This window comes from Lytechinus pictus, chromosome 1, assembly GCF_037042905.1.
Source record: "Lytechinus pictus isolate F3 Inbred chromosome 1, Lp3.0, whole genome shotgun sequence".
Lineage (NCBI taxonomy): Eukaryota > Metazoa > Echinodermata > Echinoidea > Temnopleuroida > Toxopneustidae > Lytechinus > Lytechinus pictus.
Window position 1 is genome coordinate 34,664,239 of NC_087245.1, and position 14,343 is coordinate 34,678,581.

The following is a 14,343-nucleotide window of genomic DNA, read 5'->3' on the forward strand; positions in this document are numbered from 1 at the left end:
CTCGAACCTCTGCATCAATGCGTAACTTCCCCAATGCAGCTTGCATTATAGGCACAGCCACAATGCCCAGTTTTCTGCGTGAAGTTGATAAAAATAATATCTCTTTGCCCTTTAAAATGTTGCTTGTGATGTCTAAGTTGACAGAAAAACACACCGTCAACCCCTTTCTCAAAAGGGGAAACCCAAGCTGTTATTACATATTATAGTAGAATGATTCTTTTATAAAAAGCATGGTTGAGCCATGATTTTTATAAACATCTTTTTTGATATAGCAGTACATAAAGGCATAGCCAATTGGGCGTTTCCGTATCATAGATTTAATTTGTTTGCATTCCTATTTTAATCTTCCACGATACGATTATCATTATTTATGAGTATTTTTTATTCACTGTCAGTGGGATGCATCTATTATGTGTATTTTGTTTTTAATGAATGTATTAACACATGAATTTGATATTTTTCTTTGTATTTGTGAGAGCGAGTGAGAGAGAGAGAGAGAAAGAGGGGAAGAGAGTGTATTCTAATAAAGGTACTACAAGGGCATGATGGTGATTTATAAATAAAAGATAATGCTGAAAGGCATACGAAGACGAGAAACACTGTTTGAATATGTCTGTTTTGTTATCAAGGCAGTTTATAAGAGATGTGTGGAAGAAAGTTGTGCATAGATAATTTATATTAGAGGGAGAACAGAAGACCATCTAGAAGAGAAACAATAGAAGTATAGTAAAGGAGACTTGACAATTGGATGAAAATTTCACACATTTAATCTATCAAGGTGATTTGACAGCTGTACACAATATATATATATACAATGAATGAATGAAACAATTATATATTTTCAATTATCTTGAATTGACAAGATATACAGTTCTGATAAAATTTATATTCACAATCCCACACAATGATAAATAACAGCTCACAAAAACAAAACAATAATTGCAAGAATTTTCTTCTCAGTCAATAAGCCAGTTCGTAGTTCCACGCTGTGCGTGATCAGAAGATTTTGTGAATGATCAGAGGAAGGTCATTTGTGACATGGTGGTTTAAAATTTAATGAGATAAGCATCAACTTTGATGTCTTGATTATTCATATATTCTTTTGAATTGTGTTTTTCATTTACATCCACAAAACAACATTGTGTCCACGGACGACTGGTATCTCACATTGTACAACATGCTATAATATGCATTCAAAGTAGAAATGCAACAAATACCTTCTATTCATAGTGTTCATTGGTGTGCTATTCTAGTCACCTTGTCTATTAAATTTCTTCATCCTGCTATGTAAGGCATGCTTACACAATATCTTGCTTTGAAATCTGCCTATCACAATTGAGGGAATGAAGGGTCATTTGACCAAAATTGTCCATGAAGTATTTTTTTACAAAGATGAGCATAAAATAGACTTCTGAACATTCAATTATTTCATTCCCTTTTAGACATTTGAAAATATATAAGTATATCGGAAGGAAAATGCACGATCTCCATGATTTACTAAACAGGATAGCAATCTCACGCCATTAAAGAATTAGGAAAGAGCACAGTAAACATGAGAAGCATCAAATGTAAAAAAAATTTTGATGTGTTTGGCTTCTCATAATTTTTGCACCATGGTCTAAATTATACTTGACTTCAGAATACATTGTGGGCGTGACGTGGTCTAGTGGTTCTGACTCTCGCCTTTCAAACAAAAGGTTGTGGGTTCGAATCCTAGCCATGGCGTGTTTTCCTTCAGCAAGAAATTTATCCACACTGTGCTGCACTCGACCCAGGTAAGATAAACGGGTACCAGCAGGAAGTAATTCCTCAAAAAGCTGTGCGCACCAGAATCGGTAGACTAGCTTAGCAAGGTGGATACGTGCGCTATACAAATCCTATATTATTATTATTTTCTGGCCTATGAATAATTGAATATACTATTGAGTATCCTAGGACTGGATACTCATGTGTCAATCATTATGTAGCTCATTACAAGTTTAGTCAAAATAATGGTATTCTAAGGTAGACACACAGCACAAGCTGGGCGTTACAAGCTATGAAAATTAAATGTTTTCACATAAAATTCATAGGGTATTTCCATATGAAGTATGCACGTCCGACCCCTTATGGTGAGACGTTCCAAATATGATTTCTCTCTGTTTCCTTGTACATGTGTAAATTATTATGGTTTGTGCAGTTTGTTAAGTGAGGCAAAATGGAGGGAAATTGGGGTGGAATGTACAGAAAGGTTTAAGATTATTTCATGGAATTGCCAAAAAGATGATATTTACCAACATTTTGTAATATACTTGATTTACCACATGCTATATGAATTACAGCTGAAAAATAGGGCTCTGTATCATAAGGGTTTGAAGTCAATCATTAATTGACAGTGACCAATCAAGGTCATCGTTGAATGCACATTTTATTCAAAACAACAACCAGGGACCAATCAGGAGTGTTCTTTCATAATTTGTAATCCATCGTAAATTTTTGTCTAATGGAGTCCAACATAAATCAACTTACAGTGTAAACAAAGAGGATTCTTCTGAAGCTACAGTTTGATTAAGCCCCTTTCACAATTGGTGGTACAACTGCTTACAACCGTTGCGATTCTGTGCAACATATATTGTGACCACATGATCGCAAACGATCGCACGAGCAATTGTGAAAGGGGCTTTGGGGAATGTATGGCCCATATTCTGAAACTGGGTTTAATTCAACTTGGGTCTCAAACTGGATAGCCAATCGTGACATGAATTTCTAAAAGTCCAATTTATTAACTCATTCGACGCTCAAATCATTCATAACTGTCTGGAAATTATCACTAAAATAGTTTCTTCATCTTTAATGCATGAGGAAAGAGCACAGTAAACACAAGACATCCAAATGATCCAATGTAAACAAAATTTGATATTTTTGGCTTCTCATAATATTAGCAGAGAGTTAGACCATGGCTAAAGTTCAACCGAACTTAAGAATACAGGCCTTGGTCTTTAAACCCTATAAGAAATATGAAATATTTTTTTGTGACCTACATATGCAAACACCATAGCTGACTAGAACTAGGGCCAGTCAACACCCAACTTGAATTCAATCTAAAAGTCGAAAAAATTAAATTAAGCAGACTGCTCTCCTCATAACATTTCTTGTATCTTCTATATTACATGATGCTGTTGCTCATATTTCAACGTGACAGAGAGGGCACGTAGCCATGGTTCGGATGTCGTTCTCATATGCCCTGTGCTTGCATGTACTACACATCCAGAACTGATAGTCCAACAGAGGGCGCCCTGTAACAATGCACGTTGGGAACTTGGTGTCGCAGTGCACACAAAGTCCCATTCTGATGGGGGGGGGGGGAGGAGAAAGAGAAGAGTCAAATTACTAAGAAGAAAGAAAATGCACTTGAAGGGCAAAGTAATTGAGAAATACATGATTGATTGAAGTCTTAAGTATTCAAGTGCTGAGTACTTCAAAAATGTTCTTAAAACTATCTATTCACTTCCTCATACTTAATGCAACTTGAACACTTTGCAGAGTGGAATTGGTGCTTTATATAAAGTCACATTTATTATTATTACTATTACTATTATTATAAGAATGAACATTGCAAATTATAATATATCATCATATTACAAAATTGTATAATCATATTTAAAAGCTATTTTTTCATACTTATTACTACACAAGTTATTACTACATTTATTTCAAACATGCTGATTGCAAAGTGTAAAACAATGGCAGTTGCCATTAAGTTGAGGGAAGATAAATAACATAAAATTCTCTGAGGTAAAGTGAATTTGAAGTAAAGGAAATTAATGATACTTACGAATCAGGAATAACAGTATCACAGTTGGGGCACTCAACCTTGTTACTACGAGCATCTTTGGGAGAATGCCTGACAAAAGAATTAAAGATAAATATAATGTATAATTTTACGATCAGTATTAATCAGAATCTTTATAATCTTCACACAAAAAAATGACACACACACAAACATAGAATTCAGAGAAATAAAACACTATTACAATATTCATTTAAAAAATAATACAAAATACTTGACAGCCAAGAAATAAAGAACAATTACAAAGAAATTTCCAGAAATATGAACACCCTTGAATTTCCTTTTCAATACCACATACAATTTTTTGACAGAAATAGGAATAGGGTTAAAATTACACTTTTCCTTCCCCCCCCCAATCAGATTATTTCTTTATCATAGGAACACTTTGCAATTGTAATCTTTGTCATCCTCCTTATTGAAACCACCATATCATCATTATGAAAAAGACAACATCCACGATCACCAACGTATATGTTTACTCAACCACTTCATTACCATCATCATGATCATCATGATCATCATCTTCATCATGATCATCATCATCTTCATGATCATCATCTTCATGATTGTCATCATTAACCCCATCATCATCATCATCTTCATGATTGTCATCATTAACCCCATCATCATCATCATCATCTTCATGATTGTCATCATTGACCCCATCATCATCATCATCTTCATGATTGTCATCATTGACCCCATCATCATCATCATCATCATCTTCATGATTGTCATCATTAACCCCATCATCATCTTCATGATTGTCATCATTGACCCCATCATCATCATCATCATCATCTTCATGATTGTCATCATTAACCCCATCATCATCTTCATGATTGTCATCATTAACCCCATCATCATCTTCATGATTGTCATCATTAACCCCATCATCATCATCATCATCTTCATGATTGTCATCATTGACCCCATCATCATCATCTTCATGATTGTCATCATTAACCCCATCATCATCTTCATGATTGTCATCATTAACCCCATCATCATCATCATCTTCATGATTGTCATCATTGACCCCATCATCATCATCTTTATGATTGTCATCATTAACCCCACCACCACATCAACACCATTCCTGCATCATCCTCACTTCATCAACACTATCATCATCCACCTCTTCCACACCACCATCCCCATCCTCCTCACCACTATCATCATCATCACCACCACCACCATCATCATCACCATCATCATCACCATCACCATCACCATCACCATCACCATCACCACCCCCATCAACACCACCACCACCACCACCATCATCATCATCTTCATGATTGTCATCATTAACCACACCACCACATCAACACCATTTCCTCATCATCCTCGCTTCATCAACACTATCATCATCCCCATCCTCCTCCTAACCACCATCATCACCATTAAGGGTCGTGTGGTATGGTGGTTAGAGCATTGGACTCATGATTGTGAGGTCGTGAGTTTGAATCCCCGCTCCACCATTATCTCCACTTTACACCAAAAAGGCCCGAGAGTAATTTCTGTCGTCTATAAGGTCAGCCACTATGACTGATCAACTTAGACGTAAAATGTTTACTTTGTAATTGGTTATATGCCAGCTTGGCGTTGATGTGGCAGAAAACTGCTTTGCCAAGTTCCTATTGGAGTTACTTCAACAGAAACAGAAACCACCACCATCCTCCTTATCATCATCACCACCAACATCATTATCCTACTAGTAGTCCTCCTTATCATCATCATCATCACCACATCATCATCACCATCATCAACCATCATCATCATCATCACCATCATCATCATCATCATCACCATCATCAATCATCATCAACATCCCAATCCTCCTCACCATTATCATGATCATGATAGGCATACTTATCCCCGTCATAACCGTCATCATTATGTTCTCCTCCTCCACATCATCACCAAGCTCACTCTTCACCTACTCACTTTGTAAAGATCTGTAAAGACAGGTCTTCAAAGTGCTGCCGCTGCTCAACAGTGAGTCCCTCTAAAGTCTCTAGCTTGGAGAGAGCCTTGGAGCAGGTCCCAAATGCTCTGTTGGCACAAGAAGCCAGAGCCAAGATCGAGAAGATATCCACAGGGTCCAAAATATCATCATACTCTCTGAGATGCAGGGCCGTCTTCATACTAGCATCAACGTATCCTACACAGGAAATAAACACACGTAATACAAATAAAATTCTTAACAATGACCTGTTATTTGCTCCTGTCTTTATACATTTTGACATAAGATAAATGAATTGGGTTTTTCCTCTTTTTATATTGATACATCAGGATGGTAACCTTATCAAGATACTGCATTGACCTTTTTTTTATGAACAAGCTACAATATTTGGAATCAGGTTGCATACAGTATATACATTACATGTTGAATTGTTTGAAATGTTTCTCTTGCAAGTTTTGAAGTGTTAAAAAAAAGCTTTAATCTTATATTTCAAAGGTCAAGTCTACCCCAGAAAAACTTTGAAGTGAATAAATAGAGAAACTGAAAATGTCATCAAAATCGGGTGTAAAATAAGAAAGTTGTGACATTTTAAAGTTTTGCTTATTTCTCACATAACAGTGATATGCACAACTCAGTGACATACAAATGAGACAGTCGGTGATAGTCCTTCACTCACTATTTCTTTTGTTTTTTATTGTTTGACTTATTCAATATTTCATTTTTTACACATTTTTCAACTTGACTGAATCAGATAGTATTAAACAATGCTAATTCCATGTTCAGGGAAGAATTCATAGTTCTTTCACTTGGCAATGAGGAGAAAATTAGAAAACTTCATATTTCATAAATAAAATACAATAGAAATAGCAAGTGGGTGATGTCATCAGTCTCCTCATTTGAATACTGACCAGGATGTGCAGATAACCGTTTTGTGAAATTAAGCAAAATTTTAAAATGGAACAACTTTCTTATTTTACATCCAATTTTAATGAAATTTTCAGTTTTATGCTTGTGGGATTTTTCTTTCTTTATTCCTATCAACTTTTTGTTGTGGTGGACTCGTCCTTTAATAAAGCATGCAAAAAGTTATTAAACCTGTTGATTGCATTCAGGGGAGCATTCCATGAAAGGACCTGTCAAATGGTCTATCTGACTTAGTCTGTTTCATCCCTAACAGTTTCCATAGTAACAGTCAGACATAGGTGCTTCTCAGCAAATCAAACAAAAAAAAGTTATCAGATCTGACTAATAAATGTCATCAGATGACAATTGTCGATGAAACACTCTTTTGATCACTTTTCAGGCCACAGATGTGATAACTTTTATCCACCGATCACTTGCATTCAGCTTTATAATGCAGAAAAGAGAATTACGTCTCACCTTGGTAGAGTTGTCTTTGTGCAAGTAACAAGAAATGGTATGCTTCGGCACCTCGCCATGCATTGTCTATCAGCTTAGTGTCTGACGTAGCCAGAGCTTCCTCCTCTAGCAGACCAGCGAGAGCAGAACTTGCCTGAAAATGAAAAACGAAAGTACTAATTTATTCATGATTAAATTAATTTGTTTATTACATGTATATACTGTAGGGTTTTCCTATCTGGGTGGGTGTTTCATAAAGCTACATATTCGTAAGTTAAGAGCGACTAATGGTATATTCATTAGCCATGGTTTTGCGCGTAAGAAAGGATCACCAGTCGTTCTTAAAGTCGCTCTTAACTTACGAACATCTGTATGAAACGGGCCCCATGCTTACATGTATAAACTGATTTACATACACATACTGTACCATGGTAATAGGGCTAAGCAGACATTCGCAATTAAAATTTCCAAAATAGTCGCCGTAATGGCAAAGTTACCACAGTGGAGAATTGTATGAAATATTATTGCGAAAGATACCTAAATATAATAAAGGTGCTTAGTTGATTAAGGCCGGATGAGCTAAAAATCAAATTGTCATGTCATTCAATATGTTTGTACTGTAGTGATATTCATTTCAAACTCTGGATTACGATTTACAATGAATACATAATTATAAGTTAAGTTTCCTTTAAATCATGTTCTTAGAGAAAAATGTACCTACCTCTGTTTTCTTATTCTTTGTCTTTAGTTTAGATTGTACCTTCATCTGCTCATGGTAGTTTTCAATCTTAAAACAAAAATAAAAATAATAGTTCATGATCAAAAATTTAAATTACAACAAAATATACAATGAAAAAGAGACATTAGCCATACTCAAGGAGATATGGGGGGGGGTGGCAAAGATGAGGTAGGATAGAGGATTGGACTTAGATTGGAGATTAAACAAAGATTAAGGGTTATGCAAAGAGGAAGGTATTATTTCAGGATTAGTCAGGATTATCTGTGATTTTGGCATTGTGTGACATGTAGCTATCTTAGCATACTTTTTAATAGGCATAATCACCTCTTAATACTAACTTCTGGACATTGTTCCAACAGAATGGGAATTTGTCCCAAAGAGGAATGATGCTGTGGATGTAATAATCTTCTTAAGCTCCTGCTTAAACATTGTCCATTGATTACAGAATTAAAAGGATAAAGGGAGTGAATTCAATGATTTAGCTCTTTTTACTGTTATGAAAAAGTAATAGTCTCCACAGAATGAGGATTTATTCACTTGCATTACAGTGAGACCTGTGTATAAAGGTGTATACAGTGCGTCCCAGAAAAAACAAAACCGAGATTAAGCGATGATTTATCATAACTAAATCACAAATACAATAGACAAATGACCTACCAATGTAAAGCTTAGAATCTCCTCTTTCATCTGATATTACTTAGATTATTCCTCATTCACGCATGAATGAGCAAAAACAATTTGAAGAAAGGATACCAAAAATTCATTTGGCGGGGGGTATCTGAATGTCAAAAAGAAAATCACATGCCTAAAAAGTTCAATATCTTTTGAACCTCTACATTTTATGAAATTATTGAAATTTAAGCCTTATTTCAAATAACCAGAACTTTGTTATTTCTTGACCATTTTCTGTAATTGAGGTATCAAATTAAAGAGCAGATATTGAACTTTTTAAAAATATGGTTTTCTTTTTGGAACCCAGATAAAGCCCGCCAAATGAATTTTTGGTATCCCCTTTTCAAATTGTTTTTGCTCACTCATGCATGAATGAGAAATAATCTAAGTAATATCAGAAAAAAAAATTGAGGGGTTTTCCTCAGGACGCTGCAATTCGTGCTAGTTAGCAGGGCGCCAGCGCTGCGCGAGCCCGGGCCGGCGCCGACTAAAGTTATTCCCTCACGGTACCTCTCTTTCATCATCATCCCCAAACCCTGGCTGTTCGGTAGGCAAGGCAATTTCCGTTTAAAACTAATAGAAGGACTGGGGCTCGTAACACAAAACTTAGCAATCATCGTAGAACGTTTTTTTCTACGATTGATTCCATTGACTACAATGTACAATCAATCGTAAAAATCAAGCGTACGATTAATCGCTAACCTTTGTGTTACGGGACCCAGGTCTGCTTGCCATTTTTTCACAGTAGGACGAGGACCGCGCGTGGCTCTTTCTTGAAATGACTTGAAATTTTTAGTATGTGGCTTGCGCGTTCTGAATGCTTAGCCTGCCGGACTCCTGGGCCAGCGCGGCCGGCCGCACATCCGGGCCATGACTGAGACTTGATCGGGATTGTAGCGCAATCTCAGACCATCCCCTCAGCTCACATTAGATCTATGCAAAATTCCCCTCATAGTAATAAACCAGGCAAAAGGGTTTATGTGCAGAAAGACCTTTCGGCCCGATTAAATTACACTTTATCACCCACCATTCATATGGTGCGTGTGCAGATAGATCCTTTTGCCAGATTAAATGAACACATCTTCTCCATAGTTTAATCTGGCAAAAGGCTCTATGTGCATATAGACCCTTCTGCCAGATAAGATATCAGTAAAATGATGAAATTTGATGTTGGTGCCTTCTGGTATCTCAAAAAAACGAAAGTCCGAGCTCCACTGAGCCTCATAAACCCTAAATATGAAAAAAAAGTCCAAAATTTTTGCAGATAGACCCTTTTGCCAGCTAAGGGCCAAGGTGGGGTGAATGGGCGCCCAGTAGGAAGAAATCTCTCGAATGCTTGAGCGCCCATATGGCGGCTCGGCTACAGCCGGGGTAATAATATTATGATACCAAATTTAAAGCGCAGTAGAGTATATCAATATAATAGCTGTGCTATATAAATGGTCCATATCAATCATTATTATAAAAATTATCTTACCAGCAATGCACCAAGTACATAGATCTTCTTTGTCCTCAGAGGCTTTAATTTCTTTTTGCCTTCAGTTTCAGCAGTCTGCAAAGTGAAGTTGACATAAAATCAAAATCAATCATAATCATAATGAATACATTCAACCATCTCATTACTTTTCTCATTTTTATGTGGAGCGCTGTGGCCCAGTGGATTAGTCTTCAAACTTTGAAACAGAGGGTCGTGGGTTCGAGTCCCAGCCATGGCGTAATTTCCTTTTGCAAGAAATTTATCCACATTGTGCTGCACTCGACCCAGGTGAGGTAAATGGGTACCTGGCAGGAATGTATTCCTTGAAATGCCATCGCGCTGTAAAAGGCTGCGGGGCAAGAGCCAGGGTAATAATATCCGATTAAGTGCATAGGGACGCATTTGGCAGTGATGTGCGCTATATAAACATGTTGGTATTATTATCGTTATTATCATACAACTGTCCACTTTCATTGAAATCTAAACTTTCTAAGATAAGAAAGGAACCAATGGGAATATATCATGGAAAACATCATATTGAGTTTCAAAATATATCCCAAAATATATCCAAGTAGTGAATGCAAACTCATGACATCACAATGATTCTATAACGATGTCAAGAGAACCAATGAGATCCTGCGATATGAGTATGATTTCTGTACATATCAAATGTTTAAAGCTACCCACAGGAATCTGAGTGTTGGAAAGAACTTGAAAATTGTGTGAAATTCTTTTACAAATAAACCAAAACTGCCAGGTAATATATGAGTGGAGTGTCAAATGTCTCGCATGAATGTTACCACGGTTGTTTTATATGCATTCATCAACAAGCTACATTGTACCCCTTCTCATCATAACCTTTCTGGTACTGGTAACAACAGAGAACAAAATATTCACAAAATTGAACAAAACTTACACAGAATCATAAAAACAATAAATAAATGATATCTGCCAAACAGTTTTTTTTCTTCAGAAAAATGAACAATTACAGAGTAACAAGCAGATGAAGACCAGGAAAATTACTGAAAAATGCCTGTCCATTTAAAGTGTGGTCCCACATACCTTTTTCCTCAATAATTAATTTCCCTTTTTATCTTGAATATTGTAGTAATTATTGCAAATATTAAATTATTATTCATACATTGTACGCGCTATGGTACTTTCTTTTTTTGCGCCTCTGAATATCCATTATTATTATTATTATATTGTTCCTGTGTTTAGCTACACTGGGAAAACATGTGATGAAATGAATATAATTTCAAACGAGCATGAATTATTTGGAATAAACATTGTTGTTCTCAATAAGCATTCTGGCATATAATGCAACCATTTCCCATTGACATTAGATTTCTGTAATTGAACTTGAACGAAGCTTTTAACAAAAACAATAGTGACTTACCTGAAACATAAGCTTAGCGGCATCCAGGTAATGATTAGCCTTGCGATAGAGCTCTATAGCCTGAAGCGTCTTCTCCTTCTCGAGAAGATGAGCCGCGTACTTGGCGAGGAGACTATCGATCTCTCGGATATGATGCGTCTTGGCGAGCTCCACTGCCTGGTCCCATTGGTTGAGATGCACGCAGCAGTCCACCGCCTTCTTGATTTCGTTGCACTTGAGGAACGCCGAGACGGCCTCAGCGCACATCCCCACGGTCAAGAACATGGAGGCTATCTCCTGTGGACAGAAAACAATGTGTGTTAATGATGATAATGATGCTGATGATGATGATGACGTCAATGAGGATGACATCCTTGATTGTGAAAAAATCATATTCTTTATTTTTTTTATCCTATTTTCAAGCCTAAAATCTTATTTTTCTTTAAAATTTTGAAAAACATTACCAGAAATGTCATTCTTTCAAGTTTCAAAAATCCTATTTCTAGGGAAAAAAATCCTACTTAGTGCCACTTTCCCCTTAAAATTCCTACTACATAGGATAAAATACTGCTAATTGGTAGCTCTGATATATGATGATAATATACAAGCAGATTATTGTCATTTATTATACAATCTTTCATTATAACTGACAAGGAATCAACAATTTGACAAATGAACAATCTTTAAATTACCTGTTGTGTGGTATAGTGGTAAGAGCATTGGACTTGTGATCCTGAGTTCAAATACCCGCTCGACCAATATCTCCACAAACAAAAAAGGCCCCAGAGTATTTTCTGTCATCTATAAGGCTAGTCACTGTAACTTTTTAGCATGTGTGATATGTTGTGTGAAGGCCATTGCAGAAGGCCTAGCAATCGAGTTTAAAAACTTTTGATGGAATGCTCCCCAGGGAGTGGAGAAAACACATACGCTCTGTATGGGCAAGCCAAAACCCAATGTCCAGGGTAGTGAAGATACATGTATGTATCTGTAAAGCTTTTTAAGAAGTCATTCCATTGTATCTAGCACTACATACAATCAGATCATGGTGCTACATAAATAGTTGGAATATACTTGCCCGAAAATCTATTTCACTTGCCCCAAAAAATCCTTGAAAAAAAGTTTTACCTCTTCAAAAGAAAATATTGCAGTTTTACAAACCATTGACCTTTTTTTTTCTCTTTTGACATGAACTGACATTGTTCTTGCATTTCCTTTTCCAAAGTGATTTTATCTTGTCCGCCATGACCAAATTTAGGGTCGATTTATCATATCAACCTTAATTTTGGTCATTCTACTGTGAGAATTTTGCTTGCCCAATTCGGACAAGTAGTTTTGGTCTTTACTTCAAAACACTTGCCCGACTTTAACTTTTACTTGCCCTGGGCAATTGGGCAAGTGCTTATGGAGCACCCGGAATCAGATTGTTATCTTTATGATACAATCATTCATTCATCTGACATGGAATCAACACCTTGAAAAAGGATCGTCTTTAGATTAACCCAAAGTTAATTCATTGTCATGTTTCATAAAAACGTGTTATCATAACAATGCACAATTCTATAACAAGTTTACCATCAGCTAATCAGATTGAATGATTTCTGTAGTTTTTAAACTGTTATTGCAAATTTATCATCATAACAGGGGCCCATCTTACAAAGATTTACAATTGATCCAATGAACCTCAACTGTATGGAAATCCATTGATGTCATACTTTTTTCTACAAAAACATTGCACAATGTCCTTTGTAATTCTTTGTAAACAAAGAGAAGCACACAGAATTTTCAAGAAACAAATGAATGTATGAATTTTCAGCATATCTAGAATATATTTCGAGCAAACATGCATTCGGGAGTTGATGTTGCTGGCTTTCCATATTTATGGTTGATCGCATCAATCGCAACTATTTGTAAGACGGGGTGTTTGTGACAAGGCCCAATGCACTGAAAGATCAATCTGTAGGGATCACAAGGATAATTCTTTTGATTTCACTCCTCTATTCCATCCCTGCTCATAACCTTTCTTTGCTACGTCACTGGAAAGGTTTGACAAAGAAGCATTGTATTCATACCGGTAAGAGTAGATGGTTTTCAGGTAAAGCGTCACTAAGCTTGTTAAGTCCACCAAAATCCTCTAGCATGTAGTAACACTCTGCTAACCTCTCTTGATTGTTTCCCTGGAAGAAATAAAAGAAAAACAATCCTGCCATCAAATACTATAAAATACTATAAAATTTGACCGCCATGCCGCCGCGCAATTTTTTTTACCAGGCTGCTCGCAGACTTTTTACTTTCAAGTCTTGCGCATCTTTTGAGTCCAAATTTGTGACGCCCAGGTACGCGGTTCCAAAATTATGCAATATTTTGTAAGTGCATGTCGGTCCTAAAACTGCTCAAAAACTTGATTACGTGTACAAAGTCAATGCAAATTGTGTTTTTCAATCAAAAATCATAAATGTATGATTATTTTTACTTTTGTTGGTTTAGATGGATTTATTTTACATTATTTATGATTGCTAAAGGGTCCCTGACAAATTTCATCGAAAAAAAAACAATAAAAAATAAGGTTTGAAAAACAAAGAAATACATAAGAATAAAAAACAATAAGATACATAGGAAATTAATTAATTAATTTTTTTGTTGATTTTTGTTAAAAATGTAAAAATCTAAAAATTAGCATTCTACTAGCTATATAAATTGAGTTAAAGGCAAAAACATACACAAAAAAACAAAATTAGGGAAAATTTCATACGCTTATTTGCATAATTAAATAATAAAAAAATATAAGCAATTAATATTTGGAAATTTTATGATACAGTCTTGTAGTTTACATCCTGCTCTACGTGGGTGCAAATTTTCGCAGCGATCATGTAATCAACGGACGAGATCTGGGGGGGTCAAATTGACCCCCCCCCCCGTA

General features: G+C 36.0%; 1 protein-coding gene across 2 annotated transcripts in view; it reads right to left on the minus strand.

The window, feature by feature from the left end:
* Nucleotides 1-744: 744 nt before the first annotated feature.
* The window catches only part of LOC129266302 (WD repeat-containing protein 35-like), a 45,155-nt gene continuing 31,556 nt past the window's right edge, over nucleotides 745-14,343 (minus strand). For both annotated transcript variants that reach the window (XM_064101152.1, XM_064101148.1), the window contains 8 exons: nucleotides 13,496-13,600; nucleotides 11,445-11,720; nucleotides 10,046-10,120; nucleotides 7,879-7,944; nucleotides 7,179-7,311; nucleotides 5,780-5,996; nucleotides 3,815-3,883; nucleotides 745-3,328 (listed from right to left, as the gene is read on the minus strand). In XM_064101152.1, the coding sequence (XP_063957222.1) occupies nucleotides 3,163-3,328; nucleotides 3,815-3,883; nucleotides 5,780-5,996; nucleotides 7,179-7,311; nucleotides 7,879-7,944; nucleotides 10,046-10,120; nucleotides 11,445-11,720; nucleotides 13,496-13,600 (1,107 nt within the window). In that variant the 3' untranslated portion in view covers nucleotides 745-3,162. The remainder of the gene's footprint in view (nucleotides 3,329-3,814; nucleotides 3,884-5,779; nucleotides 5,997-7,178; nucleotides 7,312-7,878; nucleotides 7,945-10,045; nucleotides 10,121-11,444; nucleotides 11,721-13,495; nucleotides 13,601-14,343) is intronic.